Here is a 23,576-nt window from a genome sequence, read left to right on the forward strand (position 1 = left end):
AGTCAGCACTTAGCTGTGTGATTCTGTGTTTCAGAAACAGTTACAGCAATTATAGTGAGCCCTGGCAATGACTTTCAAAACAAATCTAAGGGCTTAGTTTTGGTCTGGTCAGATTTCCCTTATCTTTTTCTGTCCCATAAATTGATTAAAATACAAGCAAGATGGTCACCACGTGTGAGGTTTAGATGAAGAACTTGTGTCTTTAATTTTTTTGTTTGGTTTTTGAGACAGGATTTCTTTGTGGCTTTGGGGGTTGTTCTGGAACTAGCTCTTGTAGACCAGGCTAGTTTCAGACACAGAGATCCGCCTGCCTCTGTCTCCCGAGAGCTGGGATTGAAGATGTGCACCACCGCTGCCCAGCGTGTCTTTAATTTTTCAAAATACTTTTATGTGTGTCTTGCCTCCATGTATGTCTGTACCATGTGCATGCAGTGCCCAAGGATCCCCTGGAGTTTTAGACAGCTGTGACCCTCCATGTAGGGGCTGAAAATAGAACCTGGACCTCTGGAAAAGCAGTCAGTGCTCTTAACCACTGGGCCGTCTCTCCAGCCCCCTTTGCTTGTTTGTGAGTATAGGGGCTGCACATCGTTCTTTCTGGACTATGGGTCTGTAGTGGCCCTCTGGGACAGAAAGCAGTGTTCTAGCAGACCCGTCTCCCCGCTGCTGTCGGAACTGCCCAGTAAGGGTTTGCTGGCACAACCTGTATTTGAAATTTGGCTGGAATTAAAAAGTAATTGCTAAAAGTATTACATTTATGTTTAGAACTATATCTGAAATTGAATTTGTGCTTTGGATTAAAGAGAAAAAATGGAAAACAGCTTTCCTTTGCACATGTCCTTCCAAGTAGAGTCACCGACCGTAAGCGGAGAGAGGTTTGGGGTCAGCTGGTGACACCTGTCCTATCCTGCACATGAACAGCTCCGTGACCAAGGAGCTGTGGCTCACCAGGCAGTCCATCTTATCCCTTACGCTTTATCGAAACTCTGTGTCTAAAGCCACTCTTCAAGCAGTGGTTCTCAGAGCGCTGTCCAGGGCAGCAGCCATGTGCGGCTCCTGGAGACCCATGAGAAGGCACAAACGGTTAGCCCTCACACCAGGCCTGGGAAATAAGTGAGGTAACCCAGGCGCAGAAAAGTCAACACAGGAGGCTCTCGCTCAGGAGTGGATCTTAGCTTCTAAGGTTTATGTGGGAGTGAGTGGGTAGATACCTGCTCACCAGAAAGGGCCTGTGATACGGGAGAAATGAGCCTTGTGAGAAGGTACTAGAATAGAATGTGTGAGCAAAGTAGAGGAAAATCCTGGGAGGACAGAAGTTTGGGCACAGGAAGATGGATAAGCAGAAACAAGTGTACATGAAAGTGTCACAGGGAAACCTGTCACTCTGCATGTGAAAAAAGATAAGCTCAGCATGGTGGCACATGCCTTTCATCCCAGCAGCCTAGAGGGGGACACAAGTGAATCTCTCTGAGCTGGAGGCCAGCCTGGTCTACATAGCAAGTTCCAGGTCAGCCAGGGCTACCTCATGAGTCTCTGCCTAAATAAATAAATAAGTGTAGAGTAAAATAAGATTATTGCTGAAGAAATGGCTCAGCAGTTAACAAGTTCAATTCCAGTGCCCGAATCAGGTAGCTCACAATCGTCTGTTCTATATAGTTCAACTTCACCTGATCCAGTGCCCTCTTCTGGACTCTGCAGGCTCCCACAGACATGTGGCATACATATAAGTTGACAAATAAATTAGATCAGTAAAAGAATCTTAAATAAAGTTTAGGGTCGGCAGTGTGGCTTAGCCGGTAAATATGCTTGCTGCCAAGGCTGCAGACCTGAGCTCGATCTCCAGAAATGATGTTGTGGAAGGGAGCCGACTCCAGTGAGTGCTTCCCTCACCTCTACTGTGGCTTATACGTAAACACACACCTTGATAAATAAAGGTAAAAACTGATTAGGTAAAAAATTGTAAGAAGAGAAAAAATGCATCTTGGTCATAAAGTTTGATTCTGAGATTGGACTCCACCGTTTGCTGTCTGCAGAGTTAAGTGGCATTATTGTCACTGTAGTAAGTATACTGAGGTGCCCAGATCCCAGGCAGCAGGAGCAGAGGCAGATTTGAAACTAGAATCCAAACCTCCTTTCTTGAACGTACAGAAACTTTCCTGTTGTCCAACTCTTTATGCCAAACTACAGTGTCAGGACTTGGTTGTCAGTGGGTCACAAGTAAAACTTGGTGGCAGTTATTAATGAAAGCAATAACCTATTTTAAAAAATCAGTCTAGAGGTGGGACCTAGAACTCTAGTTTAATTAGGCTTCCATGAGAAGCATATTTAAGTGTGTCTGAACCCCACTTGTGTAAACCGTGCCTTGGTGGTCCCCATCCGGGAGCCTCACAATGTCAGGCACCTGTGTCACAGCCCTCATGAGCCCACACTTGCCTGCACGACGACAGTCTGTCTCCTGGTGGCCTCTCTGCGGAGCAGGGATCTCTCTGACTTGGGGTGGCAGGGGGGCTGCAGCTGCCTCTCTCCATCCAGAATTGGTAGTGAGGTCATCTAAGATCACAACCTCATTACGTCTGACTCACACTGAGCTGCCGAACAACGAAAAATTGAAATAGGTTTATTTGTTGCGCTCGCTTATGCCCATTTTTGCTACGTAGAGCGGGTGAGGATAGCGTTTATTGAGTTCTTACTGTGTAATAAGCACTTTCACTGCCGAAAGTGAATCATAACCCCTTCACCATAATGATACGGGGGCGTCTCCGGGAAGAGCCAAGTCCTGAGTTGTTAGCCATGGACTCAGGCCCTCACTCGTGTCTCACCATCTGTGGAAGTAACTTAAGTTCTTTATGCTTCTGTTGTTTCATCTGTGAAATGGGCTAAAACTGCAGTCACCTGACAGTGTTGCCTGTGGTAGCAGAGCTTTCAACCACCTTCTTGGTTAGACATAAGCACACAGTAGGTTACTGGCTGGGCATGGTTTCAGTCAGAAAGAAATGAGCCAGAATTCAGGCAGTTGTGACATTATAGTTTGGCTTGTCTGGAGGCGGGCTGGTGGCATTGCTGTCACTGAGGCATCAAGAGGGGCTTGGCCTAGGCCAGCCCAGCTTCCATTTAAGAGAGACCTCTCCAAACAACCATCCTCGGAGTCCATTTTTCCTTTCAAAAGGAATATTCTGTGTTTCTCCTGATGTCTTTTCAGAAGCTGTTTGCTCTTAGTTAGAGGGTAGACAGTAGGGCGTGGCAAACATCTTGTGAGCAGCGGCCTTTGCATCTGGGACCTGCACCGCCCCAGGCTGCCCGAGGCCGACCTCTGTCACCGCATCCCACACTCACAGCATCATGAGGCCTGGGTGGCTGGTCTACTAAGGACAGTCCCTTTCTCCCTGAAGGACAGTTTGTTTGGACGTCACTCTTCTTTTAATATAGTTGCTGTCACAAGTTTGACCGAGTGCGTTTAAAGTACATTGTGGAAGGCTGTTATGACCTTCTAAAGCAAGGAAATACTTGGCATCTAGAAGATACTGTAATACTGGATGTTCAATCCAGCCTGAAATGCGTACTTCTTCATTGGGCTTAATCAGTGATATTAGCATACTGATGAATATTACAGACTTGTGGAAAGTTAAAATGTTTCACAGTAATCTGGCCAAGATACTGTTAGATCAGGGTTACATCACTTTCCTAATTTGGAAGCAATATTCTGCCTCCCGTGTGTTTCATTTTAATTACTCCAAACTTCAAAAACTGATATAATGCACAGTTTTAGAAGATAAATCTGTAGATCTTATCTGAGTTTCAGGGTTACTATTACTTCAACTAAAGAAGAAACTTCTCAGTTTAAGGTTTGGAATAGATCTTAATAATTTAATAAAGCTTAAAGCTCTTTTTATCCTTCTAATTCCCTGGAGTGAATTTTTAGTGCTGTTGTCCAGTGTGTTGTACTCACTATTCTGCCACAGGAACTTAGAAATTGGGTATTATTTCCATGTCCCTAAACACAGTAGCTGCCTCCATCCTTCCCAGGCTCCCAAGTCACCTCTGCTCCTCACATAGTATTTCCCTGGAGGATAAGGCAGCTTCCTTCTGTCAGCTCTTCAGCCCAGTGTCAATACTGAGTGGGTTTTAGTCTTTAGGACTCATTAATTAATGTTGGCTTGATGCTCCCATAACCCAGATAGTTGTTTACACTGACACACGGTGTACTCTTGTAAAGGTGTGGGATAATTGGAGTGAGCGTTGAAGGCGAGGTACATGATTTCAGGATTGAATGCTGAATGAAGTGAAAATAAGCGTACTGGCTCTTACTGGCAGAGAGCACCTGGTGACCTGAATGTGTGATCTAAATAAAAATTGCCCTTTTATTGGATTCACAGCCATGTTAGGCCCAAATTTTGACAACAAAGAAGGCAATGCAGGAAGATTCTGAGCCAAAGGGACCCACATCTGAGCACACCCTACATTCGGGTCAGTGCGAGCCACTGAACACAGCTGAGCTATGGTTCTCAGATTAACCAAGGTTCTGGCCTTGTAGTTAGAATGATACTTGGTGTCTTGATATGACGTCTAGGCTTCTGCTATTGTAGCCATTGTGTGAAGAACTCCCTCAAGTCTCACTTTGGAGTTCACTAATGTGCTTTTGGCCATTTCAAATACTTTTCTGGTTGAATCAGATGGAAAGATAGTGTTAATTAAGACATATGCCCCATTTCCCTCTTCTTAATTAATCATTAGCCAGTTCAGCAAAGGTGGCGCCATCCTCATTCACTGATGAGGAAACCGTTGCTTGCAGGTGTTAGATGACTTTTAAAGAGCGAAAGGAGGAGCAGGTTCTTAGAGAAGCCATCACCACAGCGTTCCTGCTGGTGTTGGTGACTGATGATCGTGTTTTCCAGGGAGGGATCGCATGCCCAGCTAAGGCATTCACATGCCACCATGCTATTCTTGCTGGCACTGGTGGAAGATTAGGTGCCAGCCAAGGTAAGCAGTTAGAAAGCCATAGGTGTAGAGATGTGAGGCGCTGTGTACGCACCAAAGTACTGGAGAGCAGTGGTTCTCAACCTTCCCAATGCCGCCACCCCTAACACGTGGTGACCCCCGACCACAAAATTATTTTCATTGCTACTTCTTCATAACTGTAGTTTTGGTACTGTTAGGATTCGTAGTGGAGATATCTCATATGCAGGGTAACTGATTTGTGACAGTGTGAAAGGACCATCCGACCCTGCCAAAGGGGCCACTACCCACGGGTTGAGAACCACTGCTATAGAGGCTCTGAGGAAGTGAATGTAATCAAACTATCTAAAATTTGAATTGTTTAAACCATTTTTTGTTCTTACAAGTGATTCTCATCTCAGGGATTTTTGTTATTGTTTTGTTTTTTCCATTTCGTCTTATTTTGAGCACAGCAGAACAGCAGTCCTAAGCCACCCAATACCTTTTGTGTACCAAAGACTGCTGGGCTGCATAGGTCCCAAGAAAGGATAAAAGGCCTCCTGGAATGCATGGGGAGCTTGGCTCTGAGGGACGGTGGGCCAGCAATGGCAGGACGCATCTTGGCCCGGGACTGTAGATAAACCTTTTCCTAAATGAAAGGGAAGAAGCCGTGGCTTGGACACTGCAAAGACCTCAGCTAAATCTCACAGGCGAAGATGCAGGTTGTGCACTGATGAAGAGATAGGCTTAATGTCTGCCGTCTCTTCCTGAGAAGAGAGAGGCTGTCATGACTTCCAGCAGCATGATGGCTTTTCAAGGATTTCCCCTCTCTGGTTGCAAAAGCCTTTGTTGCACTTCAGGCCTGGATGTGGAGAAGGGGACAGCCACTAATACTGTGACACTTTTCTAAGGGCTCCTGTGAGAAGCAAAGAAAGTTCTAGCCTTTTCTCGTTATTTTGGGTGACTTCTCCTTGTATACTAGAAATAAAAAATAATGATGCTGGTGGCCTTTCTGCCATCTGCTAGGCATGAGGATTTGCTGTCCACAAACCTCATCTAATCGCGCGTGTGTTGAATAAAACTGATGAGCTTTTGTGTGAAGTATTGGTATTGATTTGTCTGGAGTAAACACTTAAGAGCATAAATGTTTGATACATGTTTGTATTTTTTCTTTTGTTTATATTTTATATTTGCATTGGTGGCTTGCCTACATGTATGTCTGTGTGAGGGTGTCAGATCTTGAAGTTACAGACAGTTGTTAGCTGCCATGTGGGTGCTGGGAATTGAACCTGGGTCCTCTACAGAGCAGACAGTGTGTTCTTAACCACTGAGCCATCTTTCCAATCCCTATGTTTGGATTTTTCAAGAAGCAGAGTAGCTCATTGTATCGTTCATGCACACATTTTATATGCACACAAATATACATACATACATACATGTATAAACATACAAATATATAATAGTGTCTTGGTGCTTTTGATTCATGTTTTTCAAGAGACCAATAGGGAGCATTTCCTTGCTTAGTTATCAGCTGTGTGTCCTCTTTGGTGTCTGTTCTAGTCTTCCATCTATTTTGTGTTGTTTGATGATGTTTTCTTCCTCCCTCTCCTCCCCCCTCCTCTCATTACCGTGTTTGTGTGTGTGCGTGGATAGATGGAGAGAGGATGAGACATGTGTGGTACTGGATTCTGCCCTGAAGTCCATCTTCCTCCTTCCTTTTGCGCTCTGAGGAGGTCATTGATAGCAGACGTCTGACGTGCAGTCTTCTCTCTCAGTCCCTAGCTCATCTTCATCCTCTTAGTGTGGAAGAAGATTTTTAATTTGAATAAAACCCAGATTTTCTTTTCTCTCATCACACACATGCGTTTCGTGTTATACATGAAAACTCTTTTTCGAGTTCTAGGTAATGGCAACGTTCTCCTGTATTTTCTTCTTAAAGTTTTATATTCTACGTTTAGGTCTTTGGTCAATGTTTTGGCTAATTGTGGTTGTTTATTTGCTTGTGTCTTTTTTTTCAATTGTGAAGTTTCGGTTGGTGTTTTTATTTTTATTTTTTCTGTTGCCATCCAATTGCTCCCAGAACCATCTGATGAAAAGACTTTCCTTCCTCCCTTGAGCTGTCTTCACACCTTTGCCAGAAATCAATTGGCCATATTTGTGTAGGTCTATTTCTGGAGCCTCTATCCTGCCCCATTGATCTAGGTGTCTGTCCCTTTAGCACACTGTCTTGGTCACTGTAGCTTTCAGTGAGTCCTAAGCCAGGTGGTTCTAGCTTCCCTTTTACTCTGTTGCTCACATTTGTGTTGGCTAATTCACTGCCTTTCCATATAACTTTTAGAATTAGTTTGTCTTATCTCCTAAGAATCCTGCCAGGACTTGTCCTTTATTCTTTTATGTATTTATTTAGTCTTGGAGACAAGGCCTTACACTGCACCTGGGGCTGGCCTTCAGTGCTCCATCTCCTGCTTCAGCTTCCCAAGTGCTGGGACTGATTTTAATGGTAGTGTATCTATAGTTCAGTTCTGGGAGAACTGACACTTTTCCTGTAAAATGTCCCATCTATGACTTCTCTAGCCTCTCTGGGTAGGTTCTCTATAATGTCTTCATTGGCACCTTGTGAATTCCATTTCTCTTTTTCTCTATCTTTATACCTTTTGCTCTCAGTGCTAATTGCTATTCCTAACGAAAGCTGTTAAATCGGAGGGTGAGTACACCAAGCATCGTGCTGTGGTCTGGCCTTGCTGAGCCTTGCTCTCGATCTTAAAGGGAAAGCATTTCCCCGTCACAGCTGACAGGGTGGTTGCAGACCTTTTCTGAGATGCCGTCTTCAGATCAAAGAGGCTCTCTTCTCTTAGTTTGTAGAGCATTTCGATTGCAATTAGAGGTTGGACTGTGTTAGATACTTTATCAGTTGATATGGTCATCTGGATTTTCTTCATTAGGCTGGAAGCAAGATAGAATTACTTAAGGCCTAGGAAATGGGAGAATAGAGAAAAGAGGTTTCCCACCCCATTTAGAGCTATGCACACCCTAGAACTTTCTCTGCACTTCTTTCCACACAGAACTTCTAAGCTTAGTTCAGCTCCAAGAATGATAAAGGGGGAAGCAAAAACCCACTGTTGGTTTGTGAGAAGCCCAAGTCTGTACTTGCTGACGTGTGCCAGCTGATACTTAAGGTTTCAGAGTCCTGAAGTAGTTGTGTCCCGTGACCTAAGACAAATAGGAGGGGTGGGATATTGTGCTCTGTCTCAGGCAGAAGAAACCTTTCTTTTCTAACAGTTACAGATACTCTAGGTGGATGTATACTCTGTGAGTTTGAAGTACATGTTATGTTTTAGTACTGTGATGTTGAAGGTAGTACTTTATATTTACGTATAAGCAATAAAATCTGTAAGTGAGAGCCGGGGGTAGTGGTGCACGCCTTTAATCCCAGCACTATGGAGGCAGAGACAGGTGGATCTCTGTGAATTCGAGGCCAACCTGGTCTACAGAGCAAGTTCTAGGACAGTCAGGGCTACACAGAGAACCTTGTCTATAAAAACAAAAGCAAAGCCAAACAAACAAAGCTATCAGTATAATGTAGAGTAACTAAATCATAGGAACATGTACAAATGATCTGCTAATCAGATACTTTTCCTGAGACTATATTATCTATTATAATGTGTTTTGAAAAGCTATGTTATGAATTCAAATCAAGTTTTCAATATTTAAACTTTTTGAGCTATTAACACTACCTTCTCAGTCAGCTCAGTGATTTTGAGTCTAGGTTCCTGTGAACCTAGCAAGGACTCTCGAGAGGGTGTCCCATTGGAGTGGCAGTTAGGAGTCATGAGGAGAAACTGGAAGCCATGAACCTAAGTGTACTTAACATGGGTGACACTGTGAACACATGAAGCTGTGAATTATATGATCGTTTATATAGAAAAAAGAAGGGGAAAGAGTAGGGAAGTCCTCTGTCCAGAGCATTAGAGGAGAAACACCCCCAGAGTGGGTGGGTAGGGGCAAGCCTTAGGAGCACACACTGCAGAGCCATGTGCAGTGTAGAGGACAGTGCCAGCAACATGTTGTTTGGTGACTTTGGAGAACTGTGGCTAACCAGCAAGTTGAGAAGTAGAAGAAAATGGAAAATAGGGATAGTATCCACACTGGGTAAGGTTCTGTGTACACATTTTAATTCTATCAGATTTTAAATCCCAGCAGGATTGCTACATCTCACTGCACATAATAAGCATCCAATTAAGAGCTCATACATCTAAGAGACACTTTGCTACTACCAGGAGGTGATCTCTTGGCTCTGGCTAAGGACTTGCAGGGTAAGGGGAGAGGCCAGATGTCCTGTTAGAGGATTGTTGGGAACTTGTTCACCTTTTAATGAAGTCTTCATGCATAGTCTAATTCCAACACTGGCTTCAAGGTAGTCATCAGTAGCTAGACCAGAGTGTAAGACCATGTCTGCCAGAGTCCTCCAGACAGCAAACTTGCTTTTTTCCAGTTAAAACTCTAAGGAATGTTTGCTAATGTGCTGTTTTGCTATGTCTAGAAACAGCTTAGGACTTCTCCTGAGCTGCCCAGTGTTTCCTGTAGCTGCTCTTCCACAGCTTTGCCTGATGGACAGGCAGTAAATGGTCCAGCAGATGTTTGTTTTGAATGCAGAAAATTCAGCTTCCTAAACCTGTGCTGTCTCCCCCCCCCCCCACCTCTAGGATCAGAGTTCAGGCCATCAATGAAATTGGAGTTGGACCATTTAGTCAGTTCATTAAAGCAAAAACTCGGCCATTACCACCCTCGCCTCCTAGGCTGGAATGTGCTGCGTCTGGTCCACAGAGCCTGAAGCTGAAGTGGGGAGACAGCAACTCCAAGACACATGCTGCTGATGACATGGTGTACACGCTACAGCTGGAGGACAGGAATAAGAGGTGAGGTGGGCAAGTGCGTGCCTAGTACGTCACAGCTATGGCATTCATCTCATACGCGTTCTTCCTCTGAAAACCCCCTCCTCACTGTTGGAAGAAGGGACTTGGATGTTTGACCCTTGCATTTTACCCAACAGTGTACCCTCTGTTCTTAAGCATTTGAAAGCTCCTGACAATGGATGCATGTTTTTCCCTTTTAAAGTCAGATGATGGAGAGAAATTATCAAAATAGAAAATTGTCAGATTCCAGTCCTCGCTATATAATAACATTATAATAGTCACGAGTGCAGAGGAAAATAGGACCTGGGGAAAACGGTACCTCTTTAAATATTCAGTAGCCATCAGGACAAACATGTTTACCACTCTGAAACTGCTGTGGGTGATGTACAGATGGGGAATGTACTCTCCAACTATGGATGTTGTGATAGCAAATTAACCAGAGAAAATAAGAGAGTTGTTTTTTGTATGACACTTGGAGATGTTGAAATCAAATCCAGGCTTTCACATTGTGTTTTCTTAACCTAACTTTATTTCCTGAGAAAATGGCCAATCAGAGGACAGCAGCCAGGCGGTATTTAGTAATAATTCAATGCTGAGCAGAAGTTAGTGGTGACAGAATATTCTGTTAGCAGAGGTTCTGATCAGAGTCAGGTAAAGAAAGGATTATCATAAAACCAAGGCAGAGGTGAACTACTAGGTGTGTCCAACTTCTTGACAGTATGACATTATGTTAGCATACAAATGTGTTGGACCACATTCACAGCCACCATGAGACATGTGCTTGCTGCAGGTTGGATACAACAGGACTAGACAGAATGTTCCTGGAAGCATAAAACCAGTGCTTCCATGATGATTGCCTCTGCTGCATCCGTTGGCTACATTACCACATTCTGTTCCAGTGCATGGGGCTTCCCCTCCCACACACACATTCTTGGCCCACTGCTCTATAGTCAAGGGATTAGACTGACTTTACTGAGTGGAGTTCTGTTGGCCTTCAGTGGAGACCAAGATCCAGAGAAGTACCAGGGAGAAGGCACCATAGCTATACACTCTGTGGAGACAATATCGGGGCCAGTGATAACCAGATAGGTACCACGTGGATGTTCAGCTGAGGGAAAGCAACCAAACCTAGGCCAAGGATACCCTACGAAACCCAGTGGCAAATACTGTCATTTGTGTCTACTGTGCCAGGAGGAGCAGGGAACAAAGCACCCATGTGCTTCTGTCAGCTTCTTAGTGGCAGAGGTGAGCGACCATGTCTGCTAAGAAGAAGGAAACGTGTGAAGACCCATTCAGGGATCCAGAGCATCCACCATGCTGTTCTGGCCTTCCTGCTCTGTTCTAAATGTCATCACACAGCCTGCCTACCCATTGACCCTGTTCAGAGACACTGGAGACACGGGAGCAGCACCCCATGTGTTCCTTCAGGTGACAGCAGCCTGAAGGAAGGAGAACCATGCAAAGTTCATGACTGCATACTAGACTAAAGGAGAGCCTGCGGCGGCATAAAAGGGAGTCACTGAGGCTAATGAAAGCAGGAAATAGATCAAGGGAAAAACATGGAGAACAGGAAGATAATGGAGACCAAGATGATGGTGATGAGGTTGGGACCAGCACCGTTTCTATAGTGGTTAGCCTACTTTACACACCTCAGTCCTTAAGAAAAGAGTGGAAATGTGAGGCTGCATAAGACATGTTTTCAAACTGTACAGCACTTCATTTAGCCCAGTGAACAAGAAAATGTCTTGTATCCTTAGGAGCCGCTGACACCAATCTCCCTGATACAAGATAGGTGTAGGAATTGATGTGGAGACTGAAAACGAGATCTTGGCCCTCAGCGCAGTTAGTTATATCTTTACCTGTATCTGTCCCTGATGCAGCTTAACCAAGTGATAGCCCTGCTACACTTCCTAATGGCCAAAACCAAACAACAAACAGCAGAGTTACAACTGTTTTGTTGACTTCTGAATGGAAATAAATACAATATTCATGGAAAGGGGAAGGAGGGAGAACTCACATGCACATATGATTAACTCATGGAAAAATCCTAGAATTTAGTGCCACTGGGGAAAAGTGTTCTGGGAGTTTGGACCATGTGCACAAAACCACACATTTGAACTTGACTTGTCTTCCCAGGAAGACCAGGTGGAAAGAAAATAAAACAGCCACTGTCCTGTTGGAAACAATTCCAGGACTAAAAGCACAGAGATAGTGAGGTTGATCTTGATAAGTTGGTTGGTGATCAGGAAAATCTTTTTTATGCAGAAGCATTTATCCTGTTGAATACGTTTCTTTCAATCTGTTTTTAATGGAACATAATTCTACCTTGAAAGAAGTTCTCAGCCACAGAGGACTAGCAAAAACAAGCATTCTGAACTAACAAAAGTCATGATGCATGTGAGAGCCAGTATTAGGAGATATTTGTAAACCTTTGAATTTTTCTCCTAGGCTTTTGCATCTGTTGGGGATATTTTCTAGATCCCCAAGAACACAAAGCACTTTACCTGTCTGTAAACCTGGAGAGCCTGAGCAGCAAGGCTCCTTATTCTTCTGTAGTCTTCGGGATAACCACTCAGTCACACCTCATAGAAGCCACCCAAGGGTACCTCATATGGAAAGCTGTGATCAAGAGTGGCTCCTCTGCACAGAGCAGAAGCTACAGACGCATTTGTACAAATGAGTGGCTATCATGAGACACTGCATTATGGCAGACATAAAACCGTGCAGAATCTTGAAGTTGGTGCAGGCTTGCTCCTCTGAGAGAAGAGGACAGGTAGGGAGAAGGATGGAGGCAGAGATATGCTAAGGCTTGCCTTGTTCATCATATAAATCACTTGCCTAAATAGAACTGGCAATTTAAGAAATTTGCCCATTAGGAACAATATTTTTCTTAATTTTATGAGCTGGAATCCAAATTTATCTTTTCTAAATTTGATTTGTCAGTGCTCTCAGAAAGTTATTAAAGTGATGTGATGCTGGGCATAATCCATTCATATTCTATTTGTGGGATAGTTTTCCTGGGCTTTAACAGGATGAGGACAGCCTGACTTCAGTGTGAGGATGACCTTCCTTAGTGTCTGGAAGTGAGTGCCCTTTGCATCCAAGTCTGTAACTCCAGCTCTTGACTCGTGATCAAGGACAAAACACTGGACTTGAATATGTCACAGTTCTGTTAACATAGTCTGTCCATCATCCCTTCCTCCATCCCTCCCTCCGTCCCTCCCTTCCTCTCTTTCTTCCTTCTTTCCTTCCTTCCACTCTCCCTCCCTTCCTTCTGTCTGTCTGTCTTTGAAATAGTTCCATGTATCCCAGACTGACTTTCAATTCATCGTGTAGCTAGGATGACCTCCCCTTCTGAACTTCCTGCCTCAACCTCCCAAGAGCTGAGATTATAGGCATGTACACCACACTTGATTTTATGCAGTACTAGGGCAGGGGTGGGGGTAGGGGGTGGAGACAAGAGGATCCCGAGAGCTCACTATCCAGCAAGTGGAGACTCATCACAAAGAAAGAAGGTTGACAGCTATTGTGAGGACAGCACCAATGTTGAATTCTGGCCTCTGCATGTACCTATGCACACCCCTGTACCAGTACACACACACACATACACACAACATGAGCCAGGGATTCAAATAAGTATTTTAAGCTTTCTGAAGGAAAAGTCTGTGTGTTGAGAGCGTGCAAAGAACATACCAGGCATCAGAGCTTTGTTTACATTTAGTTCTTTAAACAAAAAAGTGAAATACGCTAGTCTATTCCTTCCCCACACACGCTCTCTTTCTCCCTCGCCATTTGGACTCCTTTCCTATAAACAGAAGGAATCCTATAGGTCAGCATGGCCCAAGGCCTTGCCTTGGAGTAAATACATCAAGAATTCCTGTAGCTCACCTGGCTGAAAGTTTATTCCCTCTTAGTTAGGACATGTATTTCCTCTATATTCAGGAGTAAATACATCAAGAATTCCTGTAGCTCACCTGGCTGAAAGTTTACTCCCTCTTAGTTAGGACATGTATTTCCTCTATATTCAGGCTTTTCTCCTGCAAAGTTCCAGGGCCGCATTCATGGAGCAGCATTGCACCTGTGCTCCTGTCTGTAGGACTAAGTTTATGCCTAGTGTTTGATTGTGATTAGTCAACTATCAGAATTTTTCCTTGAATTACTACTGTGTTCTAGGCCTTATGAGATATGAAGCATATCTGAAAGAGCAGATCTTGCTGAGAAAATGAATTAGCATTAAACGGGGAACAGACAGTACAAGGGATTTTAATTTCAACAGAAACGCAACGATTAGGTTAGTTTGACCTTGTGGTGATTAGGTCTATTATTCTTAACAGATCCAGCACAGAGAATCTGAATGGTTCTGGTTGCCATGTTATACAAGAAAAATACACATCCTGAGCAAACATTCTCATAAAGCTAAGCTAATATGCTCACTAGAGTAGCGGGATCAGCATGTAGGCTCCGGGTCATAGCTTTGCACTGACAATTCAGAAGATGGATATGTGTCTGTGTCTCCGAAATGAAATGTTGCCTGTTTTAATGAAATTGGAGTTTATGTTGAGTCTGACCCTCAATGGCCATGTTCTTGGTAATTGGGCATAATACTAAAACAGGGGGACTGTAAATTCCAGGAATGTATTTATGGATAATCTGTTGCCCCGAGTTTTGATTAGTCAGCCAGTGTTTTTCAAAGTGAGGCTCCAAGAAGATTGGACAGGGGACAAGCATCTAATGGAATAAATAGTCATGACTTGCTCCCTCACATCAGCTTTCCTAACTGGACACTTCCCCAGAAGCAAGGGGCTGTGGAGTTTTCAGATGCTTCCAGCAGTACTAGCTGTGGCTTTATGGCTTCAAGGTTTCTTTAACCTCTAAAAGAATACGTTGTGGGGAGCAATGAAAGGGATCAGAGAGCTTGAATAAACTGTCTTGGTGTTTCTCTGTTATGGAGCCAACTCTGGCTTCCATTCTCAAACCGCAGTGCCGGTTTCAGTGACTAGCCGTGAGGTTCCGAACCAGCCCATGTGCTCAACATTCCTTTGCCTCACATTTCCGGTCTGCCTGATGGTCCTTGCAGGGGAAGTGGCTCGTGTCTACTTCCTACAATCCCAGGTAGCAGCTGCAGTTCTCGACACCCATGTCAGACCTCTGTCCTAACCCTAGACCCCCACTGGCTTTTCGGATGGCCAGAGATGTGTGTCTGGGCTGCTTTTCACCTAAGTTTCTCAGGCTACAAAGTACACAGAGTGATGCCTGGTGCTCCAGTCCCTAATTAATAGAGGACAAATATTTCAGACACATTTAATATCTTAAAATAAATCATAAAATGCTCATCTAAATAAAAATCACTGCTAGCTTGCTCAACTTCTGGCCAAATCCTTGGAACAATCAGAACTGAGGGATGGTGAAGGAGCCACTTGAGATCTGATTAGGAACAGAATCCAGATAGTGGGTTTTACTCTGATTTCCTTTGTAAATAAGCAGGATGAAAGCGAATAGCATGTTTCTGCATTGAAGCGAGGCACTTCAGCAGAAAGCTCAGGGACTCATGTCCTCAGAAGCAAGATTCATTCTATGAATTGGGAATGCACATAGAAAACCGGGGTGTCAAGCTTCTCAGAAGAACCCTAAAGTTGGGGGAGGGGAGCTTTCTATGAATGCAAGTAAATTTCTTTTTGACTATATCAGTGTCTAAAATGTAGTTTCGGCAATAATAAACAAGCATAAGGTTTCTGTTTATTCCTTTACTTATAAAAAAGGGATGAAAAGATGGCTGAGCAGTTAAAACTACTGGCTCCTCTTTCAGAGGACCCAGGTTTGATTCCCAGCACCCATGTGGTAGTTTACAACCATCTAGAGTTCCAGTACCAGGAGATCTGGTACCCTCTTCTGGATTCTGTGGATGCCAAGCCTGTACGTGATGTACATTCATTCATATGGACAAACATAAAGTAAATCTGAAAAAATTAAATTGGTATCGTTATTAAGAATAATAAAATTTTATTTCTTGGGGGAAAAGGCATAAAAATCCAGCCTATTAACCAAAAAAAATTGTTATAGTCTAATTAATTCACAAGTCAAAAGACTAGTAGACAACCAGGAACAGCAGGCAGGAAGGTAATTAACGATTTTCTCATTAGTCCTCTTGGGAATAGCTTCTGGCACTTTCTTATAAACAGGGCCTCTCACCAATGTCAGCATCAGTCTAGGAAATGGATTCCCTGCCTGAGGTGTGCCCACACAGTACCATCTGTGTCCATCTGCTTCCACATAGAGATGGTAGGACTCTGTGTTCCTGGCACAGTGGGGGCATTTACTGTCCATGTTTTTAATATTTTCTGTTTCCAAACATGATTTGAGTAACATAGGAAACACACACACACACAGGAGCCCAGATAAAGTAAGAAAGAGGGAGGGAAAGACAGTGATATAATGTTAATGAATTTGGCTGCACTGACTGTGTGAGCAGGTGTTGATTTACGCTGTTGTGAAATGTGTTTTGAAGGGTACCACTTGAAGCCTTTTGTGAACTACAGGCCATTTTAGGCCAGCAGGTTAGTCATGTCGAGTAGTTAATATCTATGAACTGCAGTGAGCCTAAAGATTACAAGAGCAGTGGAGCTCTAAGAACAAAAACTTGTTTTCACAAAGAATTTAAGATCTGAATTATTCAGAACATTCTTGGATAGTTCTTCCAAAAGAATACTGTTTTAAGAAAATACTCAAAACTCAATTCTTTCTATATAATTTTCTCTTGACCACCTCCCAATGGTTTAAAATCAAAGAACATATAAATATGCAATGTGGTTGAACTTAACTCCATCAGCTGCACTTGACGCAAACACATCAGCTCTCCCAATGAATGTTAAAGATGAAAACCCTGAGGTGACGAGCGTGGCTCTCACTTGGGCTTTCCTGAGACTGTGCAGAACCTGCTACCTTGCCTCATGCTGTGTTTTCTCTCATACAGTTTTCTGGGTTCCTTCACTTGGATCTCATAAAAATTCCCGTCACAGAAGCACGATTGTTGGGACTGTTTGGAAATTGAACTTTTTGTCTGACTTGTTCAAGTCCATGGTGAAGTCACAAGTTCTGCACTCAGGCCAGGGTTTCTGCAGCCCTGGAATGTTCTGCCATCCTTCCCTGTTAGAGGACTGCAACAAACAGAATAAGCAGAAGTGGAGAACTTTCTCAGAGTGCTTTTCTGTAGTCTTTATTTTTAGAAGTACTTTAGGTTCCCTGAAAAACTGAGAAGGCACGTGTAGAGATCTTCCAGATCTCCCCCACATCACAACCTCCCCCATTCTCAGCCCACCAGGGTGGTTACAGTTGGTAGACCACGAGGAAGTCTAACCTGCCTTTGGATTCACTGTCACTGTCGTTCACATCTCTCCCCGGGTTTGGATAATGAATGAGGACATGTTTTCACCAGTACACTACCACAGAGTTGTGTCATCACCCTAAGCATGGAGAGACAAACCATCTTTACGTCATTGAAACGTTAGCAACTGTTAATTCCCACATGTGTTTGTTACGATACAGCTGCTGTATTTTAAGAAGCCTGGATTGGTGACACTGAACCAGAGTGGAGACAGAACTACTGAGAAGTCAATGTTTTATAAGATTATAACCTGTTAACAACCCAGCTAACCTGTTTCCCTATTCCCAATTTATATTTTTAATACAGAAGAAGTCCCCCCACCCCCATTTTCTCCCTCCTCTGGTAAATTATCCAATCCAGGCATGTGTCCAAACCTATAATCCCAGAACCTGGGAGCCTAAAGTAGTAGGCTCATGAGGACTGTACAGTGTGGCCCTGTCTCAAAATGGTGAGGCACCCCAAGATCCCACATAGTATCCTCTAGCTCTCATCTTGGGTCCTTTGGTTGAGCTTGCCAAGAATAGGGTGCAAAGTGTTCACCTACTCCACTCCAGAAAGCCTCAGAGAATTCAGGGGACAGGAGTGCCCTCGCAGGGAGTTCTTATTTTGTCCAACTTGGAGAATCATTCATTAGCCTTGGTGCCTTGCCACCAACAGTATTAGTATTGGTAATATTAAATAGTTTTGAACAGCAGTATTTAGTGAATACTTCATAATTACAAGGTATTGTGTAATGCAGTATCTGTTATCTCATTTCTTTCTCACAGCAACCCCACTTGGTGTTTCCCACTTGGCGTTTGAGTACAGGGAAGCAGATGTTATTGTCAACATACTAAGACCTGCCAGGAAAATGCTCAGTATCTTAGCAAGTCACTTCCCTGAGGCCTGATGTGCATCGACACTGGCATTGGTTGTAGCTGCTCAAGTTTAATACTACCACAGTGTTACAGTGTCCCTGCTCACATTCCCTGACAGGCTTAAGTGTGATGAGGGTTACAGCATCAATAATGAAGCCCCATGGTCATGTCTCAGACTAGCACAGTACCTGGGCAAGAATTTTCTCTTCCCACTAAACCAGTTTTCCACCAGCAGAAAGAAAAGTCAGTCTGTGGCTCCCCAAAAGTGCCCAGGTGTTACCTCTTGGGAGGTAAAGTGGAGCCATTTCTCAATCCGTCTTGGAGTTGAGGGTTTAGCTCAGTGGTTAAGACCCCAGGTTTGGTTCCCAGCACTAGAGGATATGACTGAAAACAAGATAACTAATCCCTGTCTTAGCCAAGCCAATCATCATGGTGAACTCCAGGTTCAGCGAGGTGCCCTACTTCAGAGAGTAAGGTTGAAAACAAGAGAGGGCACCAAAAGTCGGCCTCTGGCACGTGTGGGTATTACATGCACACATTGTAACTAACAGGGATGGAATGATTGCTAATTACATAACTAGACTAGATCTAATGCGTCTCATAACTCACTCAAACCTCACAGTAGCTCTCTGAGTCCACCCTTACCTTGCCTTGCAGATGAGAAAGCGAGGCACAGAGAGGCACTTGCTAGTGATTCATAGTGCACAGAGCCCAGTCTCATCTCAGAGTCTGCACTGCTGGGTCCTCTCAAGTGCCTGGGTCTCAGACATATAAAGAAATAAAGCCATGTGACCCCTATACAGTTTTCTAATTTAAACCCTTAAGAAGTATCAGATGGGTTGTTGTCAAAGAAATACCATATTTTCAGAAAACCAAAATTGAGAGGAAGCACTTTATAAAAGACTTTATTTTCTGGTTTCTGTGCTGACTTGATGCGGACTAGAATGCGTTTATTTGATGAGTTTCTTTGTAAAAGAACGTGAAGTCAGACGTGAACAAATACAACTTAGCCAGCACTAGCATCCTTCATCCTCTACGCTAACCCCATAGTCTCCTTGCAATCGCCTCCACCTCTTTCTCCTTTGGAAGGAAAGAAGGAAGGGCTAGAGGAACCCGCAGAGAGAGAGAGGGAAATGTGGGCTTTTGGTGAAGACCAAGATCTGCTGTGTGCCTGTGACATCTCCACATGGCCACACCTCCCAAGTGAGGTCGGGAAGGAAAATCCTCAGCAAACATTGGCTGCACCTTCATGCTTCATCTCTCAGGCCTCCTGACCTTGGATCTTTGTGTCTCTCTGTGACTCACACCCCACAGAGGACAGGGGCACATCTACTTTACAACCCTGTGTGTGACACTGGTGCTGTTAATGTTGGAACTCCTGATTTCTCCCTTTCCTGGGCCATAGCTGCTTCACTCAGGGTCAACCAAGCATGGGCTGTGTCTCTGTAACGGGTAAATACATGCCATAGGAAGTAGCTGCCATCTGCTTCAGCCATTTCCATATACATTTTTCAAACCAAGAAGACGTCTTCCTCCCAGAACATCTCCCTTGCCCTTTTGTGGGATGAAGATCAGGCAAAGCAGCGATGGTTTTCAATGAATAAGCCAACCAACACTTACTGTTACCAGGCTGGAGAGATGGCTCAGTGGTTAAGAGCACTGACTACTCTTCAGAGGTCCTGAGCTTAAATCCCAATACCCACATGGCAGCTCACAATTGTCTGTAACTCCAGTTCCAAAGGATCTGGCACCCTCATTCATACAGATACACAGGCAAAACCAAACACCAATGCACATAAAATAATTTTTTAAGGAAAAGACTTACTGTTGCCTGAGTAGGCAGTATGCTAAGCCATGGCTGGCCAGAGCATGTTGGCTTTGGAGTTCTGAAGAAGGAAGAGCCGCTGGCACCCAGCTTGCCCTCCCCATAGAACTGCGGGTCCCAGGTTGGCCTCTTGTGGCTCCCTGTTCCTGCCTCCACTACAACAAGATGCTTCAACATTAGATCTGCAGCACTCCGGGCTAACGGCTTCAAACCATCTTCACTCTGCGGTTGCTTTCTCTATACTAATTCAGCCTTTCTCACAGATGCGGGTAACACTGTCTCCAAACCTAAGCAAATGTGTGTTAATGACACATGAGTTTGCCATCACTATTAGCCATTCCCACAGTGCTTTTTGAAGTTGGAGTACCAGTTAAGTACACTGGTACATGAGCAGTACAAGAAATGAAAGGGACCGACAGTCTAGAAACACTTGAGAATTGCATGTGTTCTCCTTGCTTACTTTGGATCATAGTATGGGATCAGATTACTGATTTGCTTCAGTGATTTTCTTAGTGGCTATGAGTACTTCTGCCTAAGATATAATTGAACTTTGGCATAAATATCTATTAAACCTATTTTCTAAAGGGAATACCAACCTTGGAGTACAGCAGGGCTGGAAACAGTTCTGTAAACTCTTCAGCTTGCTGGCCACCATAATGGATATTTAACAGTGTCACTTCTTAAACCATGACTTCCATTTGTGATACAATTAAGGGCAATTACTCCCGCTGGCGATTCTGGCCCAGGTGAAGCTGAGTTAATAAGTAGCCACTTGCCTCTACATTAGCTGGGGTGTCTTCATTAAGGTAGAAATGTGTTGAGTGTGCTAAGCCGGTTGCCATGGTTATTTGTGGGCTTCAACCTGGACTCTGGCTTTCCTTAAAATTAACGGTGTTCAGCCTTCAATAAAAGGCAGTCCTCCTGAAGCAAAACACGCAGAACGGTAAGCAAATCCACCAGGGCTTAGGAACTCAATTACAAAGGCTGGCAAGTGCCTGAATGCTAGACACTGAGTATTGACTGACAGGTTTTTCTTCTCTTCAAGTTATTTGATCTATCCATATCTCACTTCCCATGGATCCACCCCACCCTCCCATGTAGGACTGTTCCACGCAGAGCAAAGTTGCTACTGCCCTCCAGAGCTCCCTAACCCCAAATAGGGCTAATGCCCTCAGGTTGCTTCTCATTCAACCCCATAGCCCAGCACACTGAAGACAGTTGGGAATCCTTGGATGCTAAGGCAACTCTGGGCACCAGTAGCCAGGCATGGCATGTGTGCACCAAGACCATGTGTTTACAGTTACTCGGAGTTGGTTCTCAGGGTGTCCTGGGCCAGTGATGCTCAGGTACTGGGGAACTTTTGGGAAATCACATTGTTTTTGAAAAATCATACAGTTAAGTGATGAAATTATATTTGTAGTTCTAGGTGGTCCGGCTTCACTGGAGGGGAAAAGTTATTTTCAGGATATGCTGAGAAAATACCTAAAGCACGAGGTATTACTTTTTTGAGTCACACTTTAGGTAACTATGTTTCAGAATAATATTAAGGGCCAGTAAGATGGCTCAGTCAGGAGGCACACTTGCTGAACATGCCTGCATAAAGGAGGGTATCGAGAGCCATCTATACAGTTGAGACTTGTGCTTTGGTTTCCGTGCGTGCCCGCATTCACATGAAGCGCGCGCGCGTGCGCGCGCGCGCACACACACACACACACACACAAACACACACAGAGTAAATTAAGATTTAAAAAGTAATTAGCAAAGAAATATGAAATAGTTTCAGACCAAATGGTAGAAGAAACCAAAATCTGCCAGCCAAAACCGCCTGGCTGGCCCATGGCGTTTTTTCTGTTATTTTAATTGCCCCGGTGAACACATTACCTTTTGTCTTTTTGTGTACTTTCTCAAAGATGCCTAATCACAGGTGTCTTTTTGCCAGCTTAGGTCTTGTATTAATAAAGATCAACATTTAAAGAGTTTCCTAAACTTCTATTATTTCAAATATCTGAGTAAATAGGCATCTTATTTCTCAAATGCCCATTGAATAGTAACTTCATGGCCAAGTACATAATAGAAGGTGAGTTACCACTAGCCATAATGAAACACTTGAAAATTCTGCTTGTTATTAGTAAATAAAAACATGAACCACTAATGTTTCTGAAAGTTACTACTCTTTGCATGTGCTTTACTGTGTGTTTTCTTTTATATAAACATTCCTTGAGCATTGAACTGCACTGAACATAGTAACTGGTCGCATTTATCAAGTTAGCCCCATCTTTCCGTGAGTCTGCCTCACAATTAATCACAAGAAACTCAGGTGGCTAATGGATTCTGCCCCTCTCTCTATCTAGGTTTATCTCAATCTACAGAGGACCCAGCCACACCTACAAGGTCCAGAGACTGACTGAATTCACCTGCTACTCCTTCCGAATCCAGGCAGCGAGTGAAGCAGGAGAGGGACCTTTCTCAGAAACCTATACCTTCAGCACAACCAAAAGTGTCCCTCCCACCCTCAAAGGTGTGTGGAAGTAGACCTAGGAAATTCAATTCTGACAATAAGCGCATGCTTCATATTTCTAGTAGCAAGATGAAATCAAAATTTCTCAAAAAAAAAAAAAGGAAAAGAAAAGAAAGAAAGCTGTGTGGTGGGTTATCAGGAGAAAATGCCTATATGTACGGACTACTGTATTCTACATACTTGTTTATTGCAAATAATGTAGTATATTCTCATCCCTGAACATACTGGACAAGGAACTGAGGACAGTGGCAGTCTGTGTGTTAGGAGTGAGTGAGAGATGGGTTAAGAAAAAAAATTGTCAAATATGGTTTCCACATCTCCTTTCCTAAAGACATTCAGAGGTTGGCATTCATCTCTGGGTGACTTTGGTGCCTGGAAAGTAGAGCATGAATGAGGCAACATCGGCATTTCCCTGTGGGAGCGTATCCTCTCCATGGAGGGCGCTGTTAAGAACTCATAATAGTGACTGTAGTGTTTCTCCTAACGTTTTCAAGGTTTCCTGCTTTAATCCTTGGAGGAATCGGGTCCTGCAGAAGTGCTAAGACAACAAATAAATAAGTCTCCCATCTTTCTCAAGGAGGGTAGAAGAGCTACCCTTGCTGGGCCAGTGCTCCAAGTCTGCCACGTCTCCAGTCACAGAGTAGGGCTGATAGTGACAAGAGCCCAAGCTTGCACTTGAGCTCCTGAGCCTTGTCCTTTTCACCAGAAGTCATGTTCCCACACGGGTTCCTGGAGCTTCTCCTTAAACAAAGCAGCATGGTCTCAGCCAGCTGTTGCCCAAAATGGCCCAGATGTTGATGGTGTTGTGGAGGGGCAGGGGTACTCACTGTGGAGAAGATCCCTCTGTATTTGCCCCTGCATCTAGAGCACAGTCAGTTACAGAAAAGGGGCCATCAGAACCTGGGTCACTGTCTGGCTTGAGGTCTGCCGGGTTGCTGTAACTCCTTCCAGGGCTACTTCGTGGCATGTACCTATGTACCTTCACCCTGCTCCCCTTTCCCACAGACACCTTGGCCACTTCTCTGTGTGTCATGTGCCCTCTGTGTGTCATGTGCCCTTTATGATGTGTGCTGGGCCACTTGGCCAATAAATGCCCAGCCCTTGGGTACATCTTTGCTTCTGGACTTTATAAGAGACAGAATCCGCCAAGCTT

At 44.0% G+C, this 23,576-nt stretch overlaps 1 protein-coding gene across 5 annotated transcripts in view; it reads left to right on the forward strand.

Moving 5' to 3' along the window:
• Fndc3b (fibronectin type III domain containing 3B) overlaps positions 1–23,576 on the forward strand; it is a 284,468-nt gene that overhangs the window by 247,941 nt on the left and 12,951 nt on the right. For 4 of the 5 annotated variants that reach the window (XM_005069755.4, XM_013113104.3, XM_040754602.1 and 1 more), the window contains 2 exons: positions 9,633–9,845; positions 22,257–22,423. In XM_005069755.4, coding sequence (XP_005069812.1) covers positions 9,633–9,845; positions 22,257–22,423 — 380 coding nt within the window. Of the gene's footprint in view, positions 1–9,632; positions 9,846–16,812; positions 17,842–22,256; positions 22,424–23,576 lie in introns of those variants that run through there. The other variant, XM_021226947.2, reaches the window with a different exon arrangement.

Source organism: Mesocricetus auratus, unplaced genomic scaffold (genome assembly GCF_017639785.1).
Source record: "Mesocricetus auratus isolate SY011 unplaced genomic scaffold, BCM_Maur_2.0 Super-Scaffold_100011, whole genome shotgun sequence".
Taxonomy (NCBI): Eukaryota; Metazoa; Chordata; class Mammalia; order Rodentia; family Cricetidae; genus Mesocricetus; species Mesocricetus auratus.